This window comes from Pelmatolapia mariae, linkage group LG8 (assembly GCF_036321145.2).
Source record: "Pelmatolapia mariae isolate MD_Pm_ZW linkage group LG8, Pm_UMD_F_2, whole genome shotgun sequence".
Classification (NCBI taxonomy): Eukaryota; Metazoa; Chordata; class Actinopteri; order Cichliformes; family Cichlidae; genus Pelmatolapia; species Pelmatolapia mariae.
Window position 1 is genome coordinate 27,267,847 of NC_086234.1, and position 20,311 is coordinate 27,288,157.

The 20,311-nt window shown below is 39.5% G+C and overlaps 1 protein-coding gene across 6 annotated transcripts in view; it reads right to left on the bottom strand.

The window, feature by feature from the left end:
• Nucleotides 1-3,939: 3,939 nt before the first annotated feature.
• The window catches only part of LOC134632864 (protein shisa-6), a 75,314-nt gene continuing 58,942 nt past the window's right edge, over nt 3,940-20,311 (bottom strand). For 2 of the 6 annotated variants that reach the window (XM_063481710.1, XM_063481708.1), the window contains 5 exons: nt 14,233-14,295; nt 13,098-13,118; nt 8,599-8,751; nt 6,215-6,318; nt 3,940-6,018 (listed from right to left, as the gene is read on the bottom strand). In XM_063481710.1, coding sequence (XP_063337780.1) covers nt 5,164-6,018; nt 6,215-6,318; nt 8,599-8,751; nt 13,098-13,118; nt 14,233-14,295 — 1,196 coding nt within the window. In that variant the 3' untranslated portion in view covers nt 3,940-5,163. The remainder of the gene's footprint in view (nt 6,019-6,214; nt 6,319-8,598; nt 8,752-13,097; nt 13,119-14,232; nt 14,296-20,311) is intronic. The other 4 variants (XM_063481712.1, XM_063481711.1, XM_063481709.1 and 1 more) reach the window with 3 other exon arrangements.

Consider the following 20,311-nt stretch of genomic DNA (forward strand, 5'->3'; position numbering starts at 1 on the left):
TGATTAGTGTAAATATTTACCTTTATGAACTATTTTATTCCATATTTGTTGTTTTTTTTGTATGCAGTGCATGTATTTTAATACTAGCGAATCTAAGTTGTTTTTCATGCTATGACTGCTTTAATGCAGTAATTTTCCAAGTTTTAGGATAAGTATATTTCTTATGTTTTTTCTTACGTACATTTGTTTTCATTCACTTTAGTTATATATGTTTTGCATATTTAAGTGTACTTTATTTTGTTGTGTTTTTTTATGCGACACTCTGCACGATTGATGATTTGACAGACATCTAGTCACCTTTACCGCTGCATGATGAATCTGGGCTGTGTGCTCTGTCATGTGTGGTGCTAAACATTGAAAATTAGCGTGCTTTGCCTCGAGGAGATGGAGATTTCCTCGAAGGCATTCTGAAGGGCAGTAGTCAGATTGTAAGTATTTGAGGAAAAGAAAATAAAGAGTAATTATGACTTGAAATAGCTGGCTCAAAAGACATTATGTACTTGAACATATCGCCACAATGTATTACACGTCGGCTCAACACAGTGAGTGTTTTGGCAGGTGCCGGGCCACTGTCATGTTCTTTTGACCTTTTTCAAGATATCCACAGCAGCTTAAAAAATATCAAATAAAATAACATAAATCATTCCCTCTATTGTCATCTCTGAGGTAGAAAGTGTTTCATTTTACAGGATTTCAGTTTCGTACCTGTCATCGTGTTTGCTGTATATAAAAAAAATAAAGCATTTTCCCCACAGCGGACTAAAGTTGCAGCTTTCTATAAGGAAGATGAAACCCAGAAAAGAGCCCACTGACTTTTCTTTTTGTATTTTTTGTATGTCTAAACTACATCCTCTGAATGTCACAGGGAAACTGAAAATGTCTTTCTGTTTCAAATCCAGACATGACAGTGCTCACTGACCGCACTCAGAGCTGGCGAAAGCAAGGACCAAATGGAAAAGTATAGAAAAGGAGATTGAATTTTTAACCAGCAAAATAAGACCTCTGTTCCTGTATCATGTTAGCATTAAATGCAGAACACACGAGTAATGAAATACATTGTTGAAGAAATGTGTGCTATTTGAGATGTGGAAAGACAGTTTGAAAGCTGCTGATTATTTTATGGAAGACCATGTTCTGCACCTCCTCCTCCTCGCACCGCTTGAGCTGCAGTCATTGTTGTAGCCAGCCTTCCTCTCACTCTTCAGCTGCTCTCCCATTCATAGATTCTTTTTGACTGCAGTCTCATATTTTCATTTAAATGCTGATGGGCTCGAGGATCAGTGTAAATTGCAAATGCAAACTTTTTCCATTTTTTTCTTATCGCTCTTTAAAAAAAAACAAAAAATCAAACTTGTGTGTTTATGGAGGAGTGCAATTTGCAGACGCTGTTGTTTGCTGCGAGAATTGTCCTTCACACCCATGGATTTCCATGAATTTAAACAAGGTTTGAATTTGCAATGACCAGCATTAAAATCAACCATATTAATTCAGATGTCATATAAAAGCACTGCCCAGAAAAACCCAGAGTGCCATACAGGCAGAAACTGTCAGTTAAACATGCGTGCCTGGCTGGCTGTGGCATGCTGTCAGAAAAGGTGCGTGACCCCCACCACTGTACAATCAAACCTGTACAGCTGGCAGATTGGACCTGTAATTACACAGACAATTTTCTGAGGCATAGCTGTTCCAGAATCATAAATAATCTTATTGGTTGCTATACTTCAGTGGGCAGCAACAAAACTGATGTTTGCACAGTGCGAGCTTCTTAAATTGAGGTTAAGAAGGTATCGTCATTAGATAAAACGCAGCACTTGTTGCTTGTTAAAGCTGATTAAAACAACCTGTTTGTCATACTGAAACAAGAAACCTTAAAGGCTGCTCTGTAAACTCAAAGTTACTGTTGCATGAAGCTCACACAGGACCTGTTCAAAGATAATATTGTAACTAAAAACAGCAGCAGCAGCAGCATATATCTATTAAATCCATAATGCTCAAACTACAGAGAAATGCACTTACCCCAGTGCAACTCAATAATGTAGACATCACTTTCTAACTAGTATTTTACAATATAGACGCTAGACCTTTATGTCTAAAAATGCCCTTTTGAGTAAGGTAAGGAAGTTGGAATTATTGTTTTTTCTAAGGTCAAAATATAGAGATATCTATGTAATTATAGAGATATCTATGTAATTTTGGTGTGTGTCAACACTGTATGTGTGTATATATATATATATATATATATATATATATATATATATATATATATATATATAGTTATATCTATACAAAATTGTAGGGGTTCCAGTTATGTGCAAATATTTGTACAGAAGCATAAAAAATATGCATATACAACACGTTCTCACTCCCTAAGCGTAAAATATTACGCTATGTGACAAATCGTCAACATTTTACGCTTTCGGATACCCAACACATTCCTAAATGACGAGATCGGAAAAATGAGAGAACATGAGAACCATTTGGACTCAATCTACACATGTTCGTTCATTTTCTTCAAATCGCTTTGGAAAACACTATTTCATGTCATTTCTGTGCTGGTTAAGGTTAGGAATAGGGTTATGGTTAAGGTTAGGGATAAGGTTAAGTTTAGGGCTGGAATACATGGCTGGAACGTATATTACCACGGGACCGTCATTCCACTGGAATTCAGCCATAACCCGGCGCGTACCATCAGAACGCAGAAGGTCACCTTTCGCGTTCCTCACGAACGCCACGGGACGTGACAAAACGTCGATATGCTACGCCCCGGGAGTGAGAACGCTCTGGCATATAAATGCAAACTCTGTTTTTTGACTTTGTTCTTTGAAGAGGTAAGGATAAGCACAACAGGATGGATGGATGCATGTGATAGAAAAAGACGATTGGTCTTTTTAGATCGTTTCCAAGTACACGTAGCAGACACTTGGTTTTTACTGCAATTCACAAGTCAAGTTTTGCAAGACTACTAGCGACTTGTCTTTGCATTGCACTCTTGATGATGAATCTCCTTTGGCTGACAGTTCTTTTGCCTTGAGCAAGGCCTGTAATCCTGAAGAAGCTATGAAGGAAAGAACAGGGTTTCAGAGATGGAGCTGTTCCATCTACCATCCAGCAATCATCATGGGGAATGTGAGGTGTTTGGACAGCGAGCTGAGAAAGACCAAAAGGAACACACTGAGTATAGTTTGATGTGTAGTTTTAGTGAGATATTTCCACACTCACACATCCTAGACCACAATATGAAATTTCAAAGCTTTTTAGGTGCAATAGTATGTTAATGGTATAAAAAAGGCAGATCTGTTACATCTGTTGTCTTGGGTTTGCTTTAGTGTTTGGTGAAACATGCCAGGCCTTAGAATACACTTTCTTTATGAACTTTATAGATTGTGAAATGAGTTCTAAAATCTGGAAATTAGTTACAATTTTGCACTTTTAAGTCACCACTAATGAACTTCAAAGCTACTGCATGTTCCACGTAAAATCATTCATTAAATCAGGCTACAGTAGTTGTCACACACATTTAGTGTGATCCTGCTGAAACTTAATGTTGGTGACACTGAGGATATGCAACCCTGGTGTAATTTATTTTTGCCTAACATTAGCATTTTACTTTTTTTTCACTTCAGTGCCACAAATGATAAAAGTGGCTTAAATTTGTGAAGATGTGTAATTACACACACACACGCACACACACACACACACACACACATATATATATATATATATATATATATATATATATATATATATATATATATTTATAGTGATACATGGAGAAAGAGAGCGAGAGCAGAAGACTCAAACCTGAGCCTACTGCTCTCTGGCCGTACAGTACATGGTCGCCTGCTCAACCACTGAGCTAAACCAGTGCACAGATTTGTCAAATTTGTGAAGCACAGACAAAACAGACGTATCTCTCCAAGAACAATGTTGCATGTTTAGAAAAATATGGATGGTTTATTTGACCCTACTTTGACAAGCATTATATTCCATTTCCATGATGTTCAAGTCTTCTGAAGTCAATGAAACACAGTCTACATCCAAATATGAACAGTGGTATATCATTTGTCAACAACACATTCATTCACTTTTCGTCCTACAAACAGTTTTTGTAAAGACACACACAGTATAGTATTAATTTATCCGGTCAAATACTCGGTTAAGTGGGCTTCTATTCTGAACTCACGAAACAGTAATGGTTTATAGTTGTTTTTTAAGAATCTATTGAAAACAGACAGTCTAATATAAAGTCCATCCAGTACAGACTTGTCCATAATACTGCTTCTAGAATAGCTTATTTACAATCGTCTACTGGAAGCAAAAGAGGAAACAAAAAAGAAAAAGAAGAGAAAAAACGCCATTGCTTTAAGAACAAAACAAGCTAGCCATTAATATTAAAATTCAAAATTAATAATCAAAAACAGAACATAATGTTTTTTTCATTGATTGTGCTTTGTAACCCACAAAACCACTTCATTTTTCGAAATAGAACACCTATCAGAGGCACCAAATAGGAGTGCTGATAACATCCAGTTCAATTTCTCTCATTGAGATTCTCTACAACTATGAGTAGGACAGGGCATACAAATGGTTCCTTTTTTTCATTTATTTATATATTTATAAAGTTATTACAGGCTCATTCTCTCAGTTCATCACCTGTGGTGGTGTTATGTCGCACAACAGAAGTCACGTAGGAATCGGTTCGTGTGTTTAACCATGCAAAGCCCTTTAAGATTTGCCAGAAAAGGTCACAGAATAGATTTGTTGGACAAAAGGGGGCTGATAAAGGCATAAACAGACACAAATGGTGCTTTCCCACTAAAACATACACAGAATGGTGCCAAAGCCTGTGGATGAATAGGATAGGCAAGACAGTGGAAATAATAGTAGGCAAGTTAGCAGGATAATACTACACCTTCCCCATCCATAACCTCCTCTGGCTTCAGATCTGGCTGGGCCTGTGTATGCAATGTACAGTGTAGCTCGTTTTCCCGGTCTCTCACAGTAAGTAAGTGGAAGTTCTTGGTCCTGGAATCTCTAATTTGGCAGAAGCCTTGGTCAAAGAAAGCAAAATTGCCACCATCCTACTCTAAAAGAAGGCCAGTATACCAACGTTTGTCAATCAGACCCAGCCCCTGGCATTCAGCAGTGAGTATTCCTGAACATTTACACAGTCACCTCAGTCTTGCTGCCTGTGCGGTAGTGCTGTGGCTGTTGTTGCTGCTGCTGGTGGTGCTGTGGGATGTAGTGGAGCTGTTCCACAGTGTGAGTCCGTCTCGAGGCAAATGCCTGCCTCTTATTTGCTGTCTGGTTCATGGCTAAGGTGTTGGAGTGCCCACTCCCGCCTGCTCCCTGTACCCCACTTCCGCTGCCTCCACCACCGCTGTTGTTAGAGGCACTGGGATGGGAGTGCATTTTGGTCATCTTGTAGCGATCCATTAGAGGCGTAGTTGGAATGAACACGTCTGTGTGTGAGATGGCCCGTGACATTGACTTGTCACTGCCATAAAACCCGCCAGAGATGCTGCTGACCATGCCGCGCTTCAGCGACCTCATCAGCTTATCTGGCGAGAGCAGAGGATCCTGGGACAGGAGGCGGTCTTGTGAGTATAGACGTTCTTGTGAATAGAGGCGATCTTGGGAGTAGTGGCGGTCTTTTGAATAAAGATGTTCCTGTGACAGGAGTCTGTCCTTGGAGTACATACGGTCCTTGGAGTAGAGGCGATCTTGGGAGGTGTGGCGGTCCTGTGGAAGAAGACGCTCCTGGGATCGAAGACGTTCAGCAGATAGGAGCTGTTCATCGGACAGGATCCTACCTCCGTACAGGGAAACACCGTTAGAAGACATGGTATAATCTTGCTGGGGGGCTCTTTGAGGGGACAGGACACGATCTTGGGACATAGCCCTCTGGACACGACGGGGCCTCTGCCTCTGCTGAGACTGCTGCTGTGAGGACTGTGACTGCGGAGGGGCCTGGGAGATGGAGGACTGTGGGGGCTGGCTCTGCTGTTGTTCCCGGTGCTATTGAGCAAAAGATGTATGAAGTGAGTTTATTCATAAACTCAGGGGTAAAATGCTCTGCTGCCGACTACTTCAGAATAACTTCTAACATTTAAATCTGGAAACTTGTGCTCTTGCATCATAGATACATAAAACTTGATAGTACATGACCTTGTTTTGAAGCGTGCACTATTGAACGAAACACTTCTGTACCCACCTGTTCTTGACTCATTTTGAGAACATGAAGGGGAAGAGTGCTTCTTGCTGCCAGGTCGGGCAGGTGGCGCTTACGAGTGTAGTAGTCTTCGACTTCTTTATCTGCTGCAGAGGACACAGAAGTGGGGAAAAAAAGACACAAAGTGAAGAGGCAATTCAAGGAGCAAAAGAAAGAGAAAACACGGGTAGGTACAGAATGCTAGGGGAGAAATCGTGTAACGTGGAATTGGAGAACACGGCACACAATGCAGAGAATAGTGTTGGGAGACCCATCGTATTTCACCTTTCCAAGCTCATAGAGGGGAATAGAAAATAGAGGCAGAGTATCACAGTCAGACCACATTACATGCTAGGCACATAACATCCACATATCCAGACTTGATCAGGGATGCTGCAGGCAGTTCTGGCTGTGGGGCATAACTTTTCAAAGGTCATTTGAAAGTCTATAAACAAAAAACATCATATACAGACATGGAGGGAACCACGCAGGCACCTCACATATATGCATGCTGGAAATCTAATAGGATTATTACACAATCACATCAACACTGAAGCTGGGAGTGTTTCATATAAACTCGAGTGGGGGTTTTCTTTCGTATTCCTGTGTGCAACCAACAAAAACCTCCAAACCAAACAATGAATATAACATGCATTTAGAAGCAGATCAAAAAGACGAGAATACATTTGCAAAGACGATAGAGTGTAGGAGTGAATGTAGCATTAAATTCATGCCACACGACAAAAACACATGCACGGAGATCTGTATCGACCAAATAAATAAATAAAAAAACACACACGCACACACAAAGTGATGCACATTTACAAAAACTTGACATCTTGTCATAAAGACAGTAGCATAAACCATTCAAAAATGGAAACATTTATAAGTCTGTGAATGAGCGTTTAACCCGCACAATAAGAGACAGGTGAATGCCAGTGCCATTGATGGTGGAAAGGTATTATGAGAGCAGATCTCTCCACCTTATTGAGAATTCGTAGATGGCTTTTCAGTGCGAGTCTGTCTTTTTCAATAATGGTACAGCAGTGTTCACACCACCTGTCCAAATTACTCTCATCCAAATCCCCTTCAGCGCCGAGTCACGGGTGCTTGCTGCAAATCGATTCATTATGAGAGATAATAAAAACAAGATGTTCCTTTCTCAAGCATAATAGTCTTCAAGATTTGGGCAGCGCATTGCAAACTCATCAACCATATTACCACAGTGAATGAATAACTCATGATATATAGTGTCCTGCACTGCAATGGGCTAAGTGCTTTTTTTCTCTTCAGTTTGATACCAATTTGCATTAATAAGCAGTAGCATTCTTCTTTTATTATCTCAACAATGAAAACTCCGCTCGATGTTCCCTCCAGCGCAATCCAGCATGATCTATCATTGTGCAGACACTAGTTGAGCAACAAAAAGAAATAGCAGAGCCTTTTGGCTATTTGCTGCAGCAAATAATTTGCTTTGGAAGCAAAAAGAAAGTTGGGAAGACTGAAGGAAGGACACCGCCAAGGGATATTTTTCCATTTCAGAACTGTCTCTTTGGTGGGGTCCTATCTCTGACAATTGAATTCATTTGGTTTTGTTTTACGGTCCATCAAAAGCTATTATGTTAATTCTCACAAGCATTCTTCAAATAAATTGTGGTTGTTTTTATTTCTCCAAAACAACTGAGAACCAGTAAATACTACTGCAAACTTGTTTTACCATTTAGTTTCAAATGGTGCCTGGCAGCTCTAAGTGGGAGCCAGTGAAGAGCGACCCCTGACGGGATGAGTTGTAGATGTCCATCTTTCATTTTGACTTGAGCCAGCAGCGAAGCAGGATGCTCATGATGAAACTACGCAAGCCGTAGCGGATATTTGTATTTCACTTAGAGAATAACGTGAGACGAGAGCTCATTATGCTGTAGAAATTCACCAAAGAAACGCTAAATTAATACCGAGCCAGGCCAGACACAAGAAGCCGCTGATATATGTGTGATTCAAGAGAAATCATGGCTGCGGCGAGGGAACCAGGGAATATCGATGAATCAGAGTTTTTTTTGAGGTGATTAGGCTGCTTTTTTGACAGCTCAGAGTTGAGAAGGGGATACTTTCTGGCTTTAATTCATAGTGCCCTCCATCCACTTAGATGTTTAATCAATGGCGAGCTGCAAAATGTCCAAAAAAACCATATACGGGTACTTTTTTCTACAGTTTAATGTCCCGAGTTACAGCAGGTGAGGCATTGTTACATCTGAAATACTTCAGAGCCCTTCAGAAAGTCCCAGCCTGGAGTCAGGAAAGCACACTTAATGCAGTGTTTTTATCATGCAGGGCTTTAGGATCAGGGCAGGGCGCCTATTCTTGCATTATTGCAGTGAACTTGGACCTACTGAGTTTCTTCAAGGACGAGAACCGGTTGAGGTCGGCTTTGACGGCCGCCTCGTAGGAGGGTGGCAGGTGTGACAGGCTCTGGAAGGAGCGTGAGAAAGACAGGTCGTAGGGCTCCGTCTGCGAGGTCAGGATGCCACTTATCCGATTGTTTTCTGGAGACACATACATACATATACAGACACAGAAGAGGGAAAAAGGGGGGAAAAATGGGCAGGCTGACTTCTCCTACGCCAACCCCCCAAAAAAGGAGACCCCAGGCAACCATCACAGAAGACCACCTGCTGTGAAGAAAAAAGAGTGAGCTGGCAGACAGGCTGGAGTTTCAGCTGTACAAATATTTGCTGGAGGCAGAGGTCCTTTAAAATAATCTCCGAATTAATCTCGTCAGTATAAAATAATAATTCCGACCAAGGAGAGCCACTGAGTACATGGAAGACCTGCTCCTCTTCTGGGAGTTTGGGGGTTGTAGTGACCTAAGAAAAAATCTATTTTTGTACAAATACACATAAACTCACACATATATACATATACATATAAAATATGTTTTGAATGGCTTGTTTTATAAACCAGATAGAGTTAGCAGCTTACATTTCATACTTTGTATCTCTGAGGTGTGAGTCTTTACTAACTCTAACCCTAGACAATCAGAATATGTAGTTTTTGTTTTGATTAAGTTGTTCTCCTATGTCTTAGCAATCAGGGACCAAAGAAAATAATCATTCTAAGTGACATGAACTTTCTTTCTTAATAGTCTATTTTGCCTTTCTCTAAACTACAAGGGTAGGGCAGAGTTAGAGTTATGCCTTATGGTGACTTTAACCTCAGAGGGTTAAAGAAAGAAACTTCTGAAGGAAGGTACATGTGAAAGGGTTGGAGAATGACTGAGATAGATTTTGAGAACAATCACACTTTATGTTGCTGAAATAGAAAACCCAGTCCACTCGTACTAAAGTGGAGTGAGAGAGTTATGTATCCTGTTGATATTTCAGTAAACTAGACTATTAAAGATAGTCATAGCTATAAAACATTTCTTATTTGATAACTCTTAACATTAAAGCCAAACGGTGTAGGTTGTGTAGGTTCCCCTATGCCAAAGCTACTCTGACCCTTCTAGACACGACACCCTAGGTTCTTTGGTATTAAGCACCAAGATATTAGGACCAGATTCTTTTAGTCATGCAAGTTGCAAGGTGGAGCGTCAAATCAATTAGACTTGTTTTTCCAGCACATCCCACACATGCTCAGTTAAATCAGATGGGAATCTGGAGGCTGAAGGACACCTTGATCGCTTTGTTACATTCCTTTAATTATTACTCCAAAATTGTTGTATTCTGGAACCACATATTATCCTGCTAGAAGATACTTTCTGCCTAATAAAGCCTACTACCTTTTGACAGGTGCTGTTATTACAAATAATGGAACTGAACTGACCTGTCAGTGATTTTAATGTTGTAACTTAGTTGAAATACTTCTATCACTTTGGTTGTAGGCTTTCTATGGTTTGTACCATAGCTCTAAAGTTCTAAGTCTTATTTCTCTTAATCATACCTCTGTCCTTTAAAGTTCAGCATAGTTTGCTGAGGAAAAAAGTTGAATATCTGCCTTTAAGAAACTGTTGCATATTTAAAACTCCAACTTGTTGGTGCCAGTGATGGGGGAGTATAGGCGGACACATCAGCCACTCAGTGAGTGTTTGGTGTGGGACTGACTTGACAGGCGATGCGGTGGTTTGACGGGAGGAAACAGTGGTCCAAACAAGGAAAGGCAAGGAAAAAATAGACAACACACCAAACAACAGATGTGTGCTGGAGAGTGACCCTGCTTGTGACAGTGCTGTGATGTGAACTGGGACAGGGCAGGGAGCAATGCCTGGCTGCCTGTTGTTGGTGTGATGTGAGATGATGCCAGGAAGACGAGGAAGGTGGGGGTGGGGGACTGGACCCAAGCCTTCTTTTCTTCTCACTCTACTCCTTCTCTTTATCTCTCTTTTTCACACATGCACACACACAAACATCCGCAGTCTGTCCCATTCCACTTCCCTCACTCTGTCAATCTTATCTGTCTTACCATGCTGCCACCCACTTTCCTTTGCTCCTTAATTCTTTCTTGTCCATTCAGTATTCCCTTCTCTCTCATTTTCTTTCCCACTCCTGCTCTATCTAGCTTTCCCCTGCAAGCTCTGAGTCTGTCACGCAGTGCAGAGCAGCGGGCATGGGTGTGACTCCACACTAGCCTCCAAAAGACAGATAAGAATAGTGTTTTTAGTAACTGCTGCAGGATGGAGAGATGGAAGAGAAAGAGAACAAGAGATGGGGATAAGAGAATCAAAAAGAAACAAGAGACTGAAATGCTCAGTTGTGGTCACAAGTTTACGTGCATTCATTATGGACATGAACGGCAATAATTTGGGTTTTTTAATGAATTCTTTGAACTGTTCTTTTTAGGGGTGAAATGATTGTGCATGATTGTACATCCATAATGACTTATTTTGGATTGTCTCTAAAGCACACAGAGTCAAAGTTATCCATACAGGCTCAAAAGTGTACATACAGCTCATTTAAATCGGCACTAATGTCACTAAAGATGTAGATGGTAAATGGCCTGGTTCTTATATAGCACTGTACACAACTTGCCTCATTCACTCATTCTATCCAACATTCACACTCTGATGGATGCATCAGAGACCAACTTCGGGTTATCTGGCATGCAGACTGGGCAGATGGGGACTGAACCGCCAACCTTCCAATTAGTAGGTGACCTGCTCTACTACCTGATCTACACAATCATTCCACCCTGGGAAAAAAATTGATTAAAGAAATAAAAGCTCATGACATTAATGCCTATGATGAGCGTATGTAAACTTATGACCACTACCGTAAGAAGGAATGAGAATAAAGTAGCAGGGATGGCAGCATGGCTGAGTGACTGCAGGGGGTCCTGGGAGCTGCAGGGGGGGAGTTTGAAGTGAAAAATTTGTGAGTGGGTTGTCTTCCACAGCTGTATTAGTAAGTGGGGAATCAACTCAGACTGTGGCATGCTGTTAGCTATCTCATTAGCAGACATACTTTATGTTTAAACACAGTAAAGCCACACAGATGTGGCTCCAAGACTTAAATAGTTAAAAAAAATCAGCAGAAGATTTTACGTGACAAGATTATTAATATTTGATTATTTTCTTATTGCCATTAAAATCCAGTGAAATAGCCAAAACCAACAATGAACTGGTCTCACTTTCTTACTTGCTTATTCAGAAGCATAACTCTAAAGCCCAAGCTTGGCACTGTGCCACTTACACTGCAGAGTTTATGTCAGGCAAAAACTTGTTGTTTTTTCATTGTCTTACTATTTTCAGTTTCAGTTTTTTAGTCAACATGCAGTAGTGTTAGTTCATTCTCATTCACACTTGTTGACATGTTTTTATTTTATTATTAATTGTTCTTAATCTGCACCTTTGCGGCTGTTAGCTGTTCAGATTTTAACTTCATAATTTTATTCATCATAGTTTTGAAAAACAATAATTATGAGTTGTATCAGTCAAATCTATAGCTATAACTATCTGTAACTTTGATTATTGTGTTGTTTTTTTCTGGCAAATTAAACCTAAACCCAAAGGCGCTGACTATGTAACGTAACTTTTGGTGGTAGTAATGACATGAATGACATGACAGTTGATAACAGCAGCAGTCTTTTGGAATTAAATAACAATATGGTGTTATGTTCACACAGATGCAGAATTTTAGATGCAGAATTAGTAGGTATCAGTACGTTTACTGACAGTGGCACTAATACTGCTCTGAAAATCAACTCAGGGGATACAAATGTCCAAGTAGAACATTCTGAACCCTAAACTTAAAGGATACCCTGAGTCACAACGACAAATGCTTTAATCATTAATGAGAACCACGGGTGACCACGAGAAACTCGTCTCATGGAAGACAGAACATAATTTTGCAACATAAAATAAGCTTAATTGGATACATCAATGAAATGGAAGAAGATAACAACTGATATAAGAGCCTGTCACACAAAGCATTTACATAATTTCGAACAGAATTACACACAAAGTACCAGTCCTCTTACATGTTACACACATATGTGAGTGTCCCAGTGAAGCTGGGCTCTCAGTAAACTGGCTGCTTGTCAGTAAAAGCCATTCTTATAAAAACCAGCATTCAAAATTGTTGATTTGGTTTTGGTCTTTCTGATGGATTTTTTTGACAATACGAAAAATACTGCATAAATATAACATAAATAATTTTCTACTGTAACTCATCGCTTGTGTCCCTGATTCCTGTTGGCCCACATGACCAACAACAAACTGTGCTGTCAAAGCAAAGATCAAACAGAAACTACTGCTTGAATCAGGTCTGAAAATACACTGGTTTAAGTTAGAGAAAGGAGGAAACAAAGGTAAGAGTCGTGGTATGTACACAAATGTGTGCTGGAATGCAGTGAATGACTATTCACACTAAATTAAACATATGTATGCATGACTTACCACGTCTCAATGATCGGTGAGCTACCAAAACCCAAATGAAAAACAAATATTTCAGAAACATGTTGATGGTAAGAGAAACAGAACCTATTCCTGAAAGACCTTCTGCATATTCAGCACAGCCAGTACAGAAAATCTCCCCTTAAAATTATTCTAATGAAAACAGCTTTTAAGTCCAGAGGCATGCTATGTACACTTGTGTGTATGATTGTGCATTTTCTGCTCTGATATGGAGCAGTATCTCCTGGTTGTTTCAGTCAAGGGCCGCTGGGGGGGTTGTGGCTGTGGGTTTTTATCTGGAAAATACACTGTGTGCCAAAACTTGAAGGATTTCTGGCAGCTTGTGATCAAAGTGTCTGTGTTAGATGTGTTGAAATGGATTTTTCATGTTTTCCATAGATCTCCAAGGCATTTGTTCCCAGTATGCAGTTTGCTTATCTATGCGTGTGATTCTGTGTGAGTCTGTGGATGTATGTGTGTGGACTACACGGTCAGTTGTGTCCATAAAGAAGGAATGAGTCTGTCTGCAGAATTTAGCTATGCTCCAAAATGCCTCAACGATAGCAGGTTTTTAATGTTTGTGGTTGAAACAAACAGTATAAAAATCACACGGTGAGATCAGGGCAATGTAATAAATGCACAAGGCAGGGAATATTCAGCTTAATGCCGCTTTTTCTTTTATCTTTGCTATCTTTCCTCTTTCCTCTCTTACACGACTGCTCAACTGGCAGACTGTGACCACGGCCCGCCTCAGCTCCCTCAAAGGAACAGCTGATTAACTTGAGTAATAAAAGCCGATTCACGGTACTGCTCCTCTCAGGCACCGTGAAGTTATGGTGATAACTTTAGTTTTTCAGGACAACAGTGGAGAACATTGTCGTAGGATGGGATGACCTTGACAGAGCATTACGTTGTTTTCACTTTAAAGAAAGAGAGACAGATGGCCGACAACTACTGTCTCTTGTCTCTCAAAGAAAAAAAGTGCTTGTGCCCCCCCCATTTCGAAAATTAGATCAGTTCAATGAATTTACCCCATTAAACATGCTAAGAGCTGCATTCTAGACTTCCAAACATTTGAAACATTGAACTGACCAGGGAATTTACTTGCATAAGACCCTTTCCCTCTAGTTTTCCTTACCATTCTTAGGTGTGCGTGTGGGGCTACCTAGAGCCACATGGTTATAGTTGTGCTGATGGGTACCTGCAATGACAAAAGCAATGAAAGATCTGTTCAATGTTCACGAGGAATGCTCTGTATGTTCTCAAATACAGACTTCAAGCAGTGTGAGGGTGATAATTAAAGAGATAATTCACTGAAGAAGCTGGAAATGTTGTCTTCTAGTGGCACTTGGAGATATGCTTTTTATATAATTCACAAAATATAGATCTATTTAGAAAACATTGCGCATTTTCAATTGACTTTTATAGTTTAAATAAGACACGATGCCGCAGTTATTTTTCCACACTTGCGTGTAAACCTATTCACTGAGTGAAATATCCCTTTAATTTCCTCAAATTAAGAAAAGACATGAGAGACTGTGTGATGAGTAAATCTAAATGGAGTCCCCTGTAAGCTTGATATTAGCCTGCAAAATATGTTTACACCAGACATATTTTGGAAAGTAGGCTAAAACAGACGAAAGGAAAAAAACAGAAATATGGCATACAACATCCTGTCCTGGAAAAGCCAAGAGCAATTACTGTATTTTTTGTAAAGTGTATTATTTAAGAATAAAGACGCGCATTTATGCATTCATCATTACAAAAGATAAATGAACTGCAGTGCTGCAGGTGCATTTGAACACAGGAAACCACCACTACAACTACAAATGAATAGAGAAAGACATTCTGGTTTAAAATTATATGACCAGTACACAAAAATACACAGTGAACCTACCAAGGGAGGTTTTGCACCAACATTTTTACATAAGCAATGACCAAACAACTTATTAGAAATGAAAGTTATATTGAACTCACAGAACTCACATAAAACATACTTTTTAAAACTAGAAACAGATTACTTTTAACCTCAGACAAAAGTAGTTAGCAAAAAAACCAAAACAAAGCCAAACCTTCAGAGCAAATTTCAAGGTCTTCAGCCTGTTTACACTGAGCAATAGTTAGTTCGTGATGAAGTCTGACTATCATGAGAGAAATTAAGTGAAATCGGTGATTGGTCATCACTTACCAAAACAATTTGTTCTAGATTACACTGAAGCCAACCAAGAAATCCCAGAAACTCAGGGGCAGTGTTTGTCAGCTGACATGAAACCATTGTCATACTTTTATTTACAAAAAATAAAACAACAACAACAACAACAAAAAAACAGTTGTGGAAAAGAAAAAAGAAAAAAAAAACTCAGAAAGAAAAACTATGGAAGAAACACAAAAAATCTTATGACTCACACAAAGAAGGAGCTGATAGTGTTCCCCTGCTTTGATAATTAGTTTTTCATATTTAAATCTAAGATGGTGAAGTTATTGCACATTTTTGTGCCACCAGCTAACTTGCTAACATTGAATTGTATCAGCTTACAGCTCGGCTAGCAACATTGTTATGAACAAATGGTGAAGGATTTAGGCTACGTTCACACTGCAGGTCTTAATGCTCAATTCCGATTTTTTGATCAAATCCGATTTTTTTGTCTGCTCGTTCACACTACAAATAAAATGCGACAGCAAACGTGCTCTAGTGTGAACCCTCAAAGCGGCCCGCATGCGCAAAAGAAGACGTCACACACAACACGCTCTGTTTAGACCCAGACCAAACAGTATTGTTTGACTGATGGCCTTAATATAAAGACTTCGGACTTTACGTTTCCCAATTTTTGCTTTAAGTTATTTTGTTATTTACATAATAATGTAAATAACCTAATAATTATCCTCATTGCTGTTTTAGAGAGGAGCGGTGCTTCAAAGGATAGTTGCAGATTTCTGTCAGAATCTGCAGATTATACAGTACAAATAAAATGTTCACGTTTCTCCAACATTGTCTTCCCAACAGTTTCACTAACATCTACACTGGATGGCCAGGAAGCGTTCACGATGTCTTCTTGGGCGCTTCTCCGGAGCTGATAATTGGCGTCTGTCTTGTGTCAGTGACGTAAGAGACGGATTTAATGCGACCTGACCATTCAAACAGCAGTCGCTTTCTAAAACATCAGATATGTATCGGATTCAGTACCACATACGAAAGTGACCCAGATCGGATTTGAAAATATCGGATTTGTGCCGTTCACACTGTCATACCATGATCGGATATGGGTCGCATAGGGTCAAAAAAAATCGGATTTGATGCGCTTTCGCCTGCAGTGTGAACGTAGTCTTAGATTCCTCAGTGATGGGAACTGTGAAGTGCAGTGACCTTCAGAGATACCACATCAGTAGCATACTGAACTGTACTGTCAGCAAAACATTACCAGAGCACACAAGGTGACAAATATGTTTCATGTTGTTTGCTTAGCTAATTTAGCTAATTAGGCTAGCATAAGCTTCGCCCTGATTGCTTCCCAAATCGTGTGTTCTTGTTAATCTGAATTTTTTAGCATGAATATTATACAGTTGTGTGTTATCCGACACAGTCAAAAATCAAGCCCAGTGTTTGTCCAGACAGGTCATGACTTCAAGCTCAGCCAGAATCCCAGCAGACTGGCTTATGACTCCAGTCCGTTTTTTTCACTGATGTTCTGTGCTGTAGGTCTTACTGCTGCCATCTCTATCTCTGCCTTTCCACATGCATGGAAAGGCAGTAATTATTCAGGATGAGTATGCGTCAGAGTGATTAATACGTTTCTTATGGATAATGTTTGTACAATATATTTGGGATGTGTTTTTGAACTTGTAGTCTTTGGAAAGGACTCTGCAAACTTAACATGCACTGGTCCTCATCTCTGGCCATTATCCCTTTTTTTCTGTCTCTGCAAGGAAGCTCTAATCAGTAGTAACAGTCAAACGTGTTGTCATTTGAGTAAGCAGAGCCTTTTTAAATTTCATCTCAGAGGATAAACAACAGTTGGCCCCAATCACCTATCCATCCTGCTGTGCTGGAGTGTTTGTGGGATGACAGGGAATGTGATGCAGTGGTATGGTGCTCGCCTTGGCACCGCACCGTGGAAGTGCTTTAGTTGAAAGATGGGACCTTTACTGAGCCCATTGTACTGAGAAAGTTGATGAATGACAGCTATTCTCAGCAGCGTGGGTTTGTGTGTTTGTATGTGAGGGGAAGGCAGCAATAGATGGAGACCCCAGTGTAGACTGTTGCCATTGCAACACGTTCATTTGCTGTCTGCTGCTGTGCCTGTTTAAAAATGCATTAGAGCCAACAGCTGAAACATCCATTTACATCTGTCACAGAAGTGAAGGAGGAGAGTGAGGCCCGACGCTCTCACATCATGGGTTTCAATATTTGCTCGAGCTATGGAGATAGATGAGATGTGTCTTCTGTGTGTTCCTCCACTGGCTTTTTCTTTTTTCGTATCAGTGCTTAACAGTGACTCACAGAAAAGATTATTCAGGGGGATAAATTCACAGACTTCAGAAACTGCTTCTTTGGAATATATTAAATGAACAGCTTAGTAATATAAAGCCATGTATAAAACGCTATGTCTTTTTAGTTACTATATTATCTGTATCTGTCACAATAGATCTTTCGTTTTTGTTTGTCCCTGGTAGCACTATCGTTCATTATTAATGATCTATTATACCACAATTTTGCTGCTTATTTTACTAATGCATCAAATCAATGTGTTCTTCACTTTTGATCTATGGTCTATGACCATGCGGTGGGGTGTATTGCTGGTGGACCAAAGAAGATGTTCAGATTACTGTCATCCTCATTTCTAAAGTCTTCTCCTATGTATGTTAGAGTTCAGGAGAAGACCCCTAAAATGAAACCCCTCCTGATCAGGAATACGCCTGCCAAAAAGAGAGATTTCTTCATTTGTTGGTGTGATTAAACAGGTGTACTCACACTAGGCTCATTTGAATCCCAAAGTCCAATTCCTTTGACTAGTGTGTTACTTTGACTAATTGCTGAGCACTGTGTCCGGGCATGCTTAAGTGTACTGTGACTGTGTCACCACTTACAAATGAAACCACAAAACACATAAACTAGGGAAGCTAATTTTACTGTGAAAAAGCACTTATCAAAAGCTTCTCTGTGCATGAAAGTGAAAGAGAGTGAGAGGATATGACTTGCTGAGACAAACCGAAGTGCGTTCAGGTCATTAAATGACAACAACAAGGCAACTATTTTGCGCTTAAGGTGGCACACCAAGAGAGCCTGAACTAGTTTAGCTTACAAAATAATTATTATTATAAAGTATACTACTGAATTATTTCACCTAAAATCAGTGTTTGAGAAACTTGCATCAGATTTATTGTTGATTGATGTATTTATTTGCAAATTAGGCAGTGAGACGCTTCTATTATGGTGTCTGGATGAATACCTAGAGAAAATAAAGTATCAGTACTACTGATACAAAGGCTTGTTTTGAGTAGTGATGCCAGGAATGACTGGATCACTACAACCAAGACTTTCTGTCTCTGCTAAAGCTCACTGCATCTACTTTAGCTTATTAGTATAAACAATTCATGAAATAAACATTTTTGGTATGTCACTGAATAGTAGAGCGACTTATGAATGAATGTGCATGTGATTATGCTAATCTTATTAAAGGTGACTAGTAAAACAAAATGTGGTTGACAAACTGGTAATTACATAGCCCTTTCACTACTCTACCTGAGCATTCAAAGTAGCGTGCAAGCCACATTCACACACTTTATTCTATGCCTCAAGCACTTCCTCAAAATCACACATGGACACATTGAGGGTTAGACACTTTAGCATACAGACTGGGGGGGAGGCAGGGATTCTGATTAGCAGGCAACCTGCTCCACTTCTAGCCAAGGCATCCTGTGTCTTGGAAAACCCTCAGTAATGGTGATAATTTAAGAGAAACAGCCTTTTAATGACACATACAGGGTACATAATAGCAGATTAACTTCTTTTAATTATTAAAAACTGTTAATGACTATGGCCCTGGTATCAGTTGGTGCTGGTTTGGAACAAACTGCTATGATTTCACTTGATCTTAATTCCTACACTGCAGAATAGACACAGGATGCCTTATCATAGCGTGAACAGAGTGCATCCATTTAAATCAAACATGGTTAAAACTGGTCCATTTCAATCTAACAAAGAAAGCAACAACACCGCCCTATCCCCACCCCCAGGAAAAAAAACAAAAAACAACTTGCAGTATTATGTTAATGAGTCACAAAGTGAATGACTCATCTCTGCGAACAAACTTTTTCTGTAATGAACTACAACAGGTGACAAGTAAACATCTGTCCTCTGTGCTGTGCAGAACATACAATAATTTATACACATTTTTTCTTCATTCAATTCAATTCAACTCAGTTCTATTTTATTTATAATGTATTTATATAGCGCCAAATCACAACAATAGTTACCTCAAGGCGCTTTATATTGTAAGGTGAACTCTTGCAGTAAATCATGAAGGGAAGTAGAGAAAAATTAATTAGAGTGTAGAATACACACTCTAATATTAGTTACTCCAGTAACACATGAACATCGTATAGTTTCAGTTAATTCATATTCATGACTGATTTATATGTTCTGGCTGTCTTCCACATTGTGTCTTTTGTCCTGTCTTCCTCCCCTCGGCCCCAACTGGTCGCGGCAGATGGCTGCCCCCCATGAACCTGGCTCTGCCGGAGGTTTCTTCCTGTTAAAAGGGAGTTCTTCCTTCCCACTGTGATCAAATGCTAAAAGGGGGGTTGTGTGATTGTTGGGGTTTTCTCTATATTAGTGTAGGGTCTTTACCTTACAATATAAAGCACCTTAAGGCATTTGTTGTGATTTGATGCTGTATAAAATAAAACTGAATTCAATTAAATTGAATGTTTTTACTTTTAGATCTGAAATATTATTTTCATTCTTGACTGATAAACACAACACTAACGGTAAGTATATATTGTATATTTAAAAATCCAAATGGCATTTAAGCCAATTCCACAACATAGATTACACTTTTTTAAGTCATTATTTGGACAGTATGATATCTTTTACCAGGCCTGGTAAATGCAGTTCAACATGTTTTCAGAATAAGGCTGCCATTTCCACAAAATCCTAGAACATTAAAAAACAGCTGATTTGAAGATAAGAAACATGTTTTCCGTTGAAAAGTAGTTAA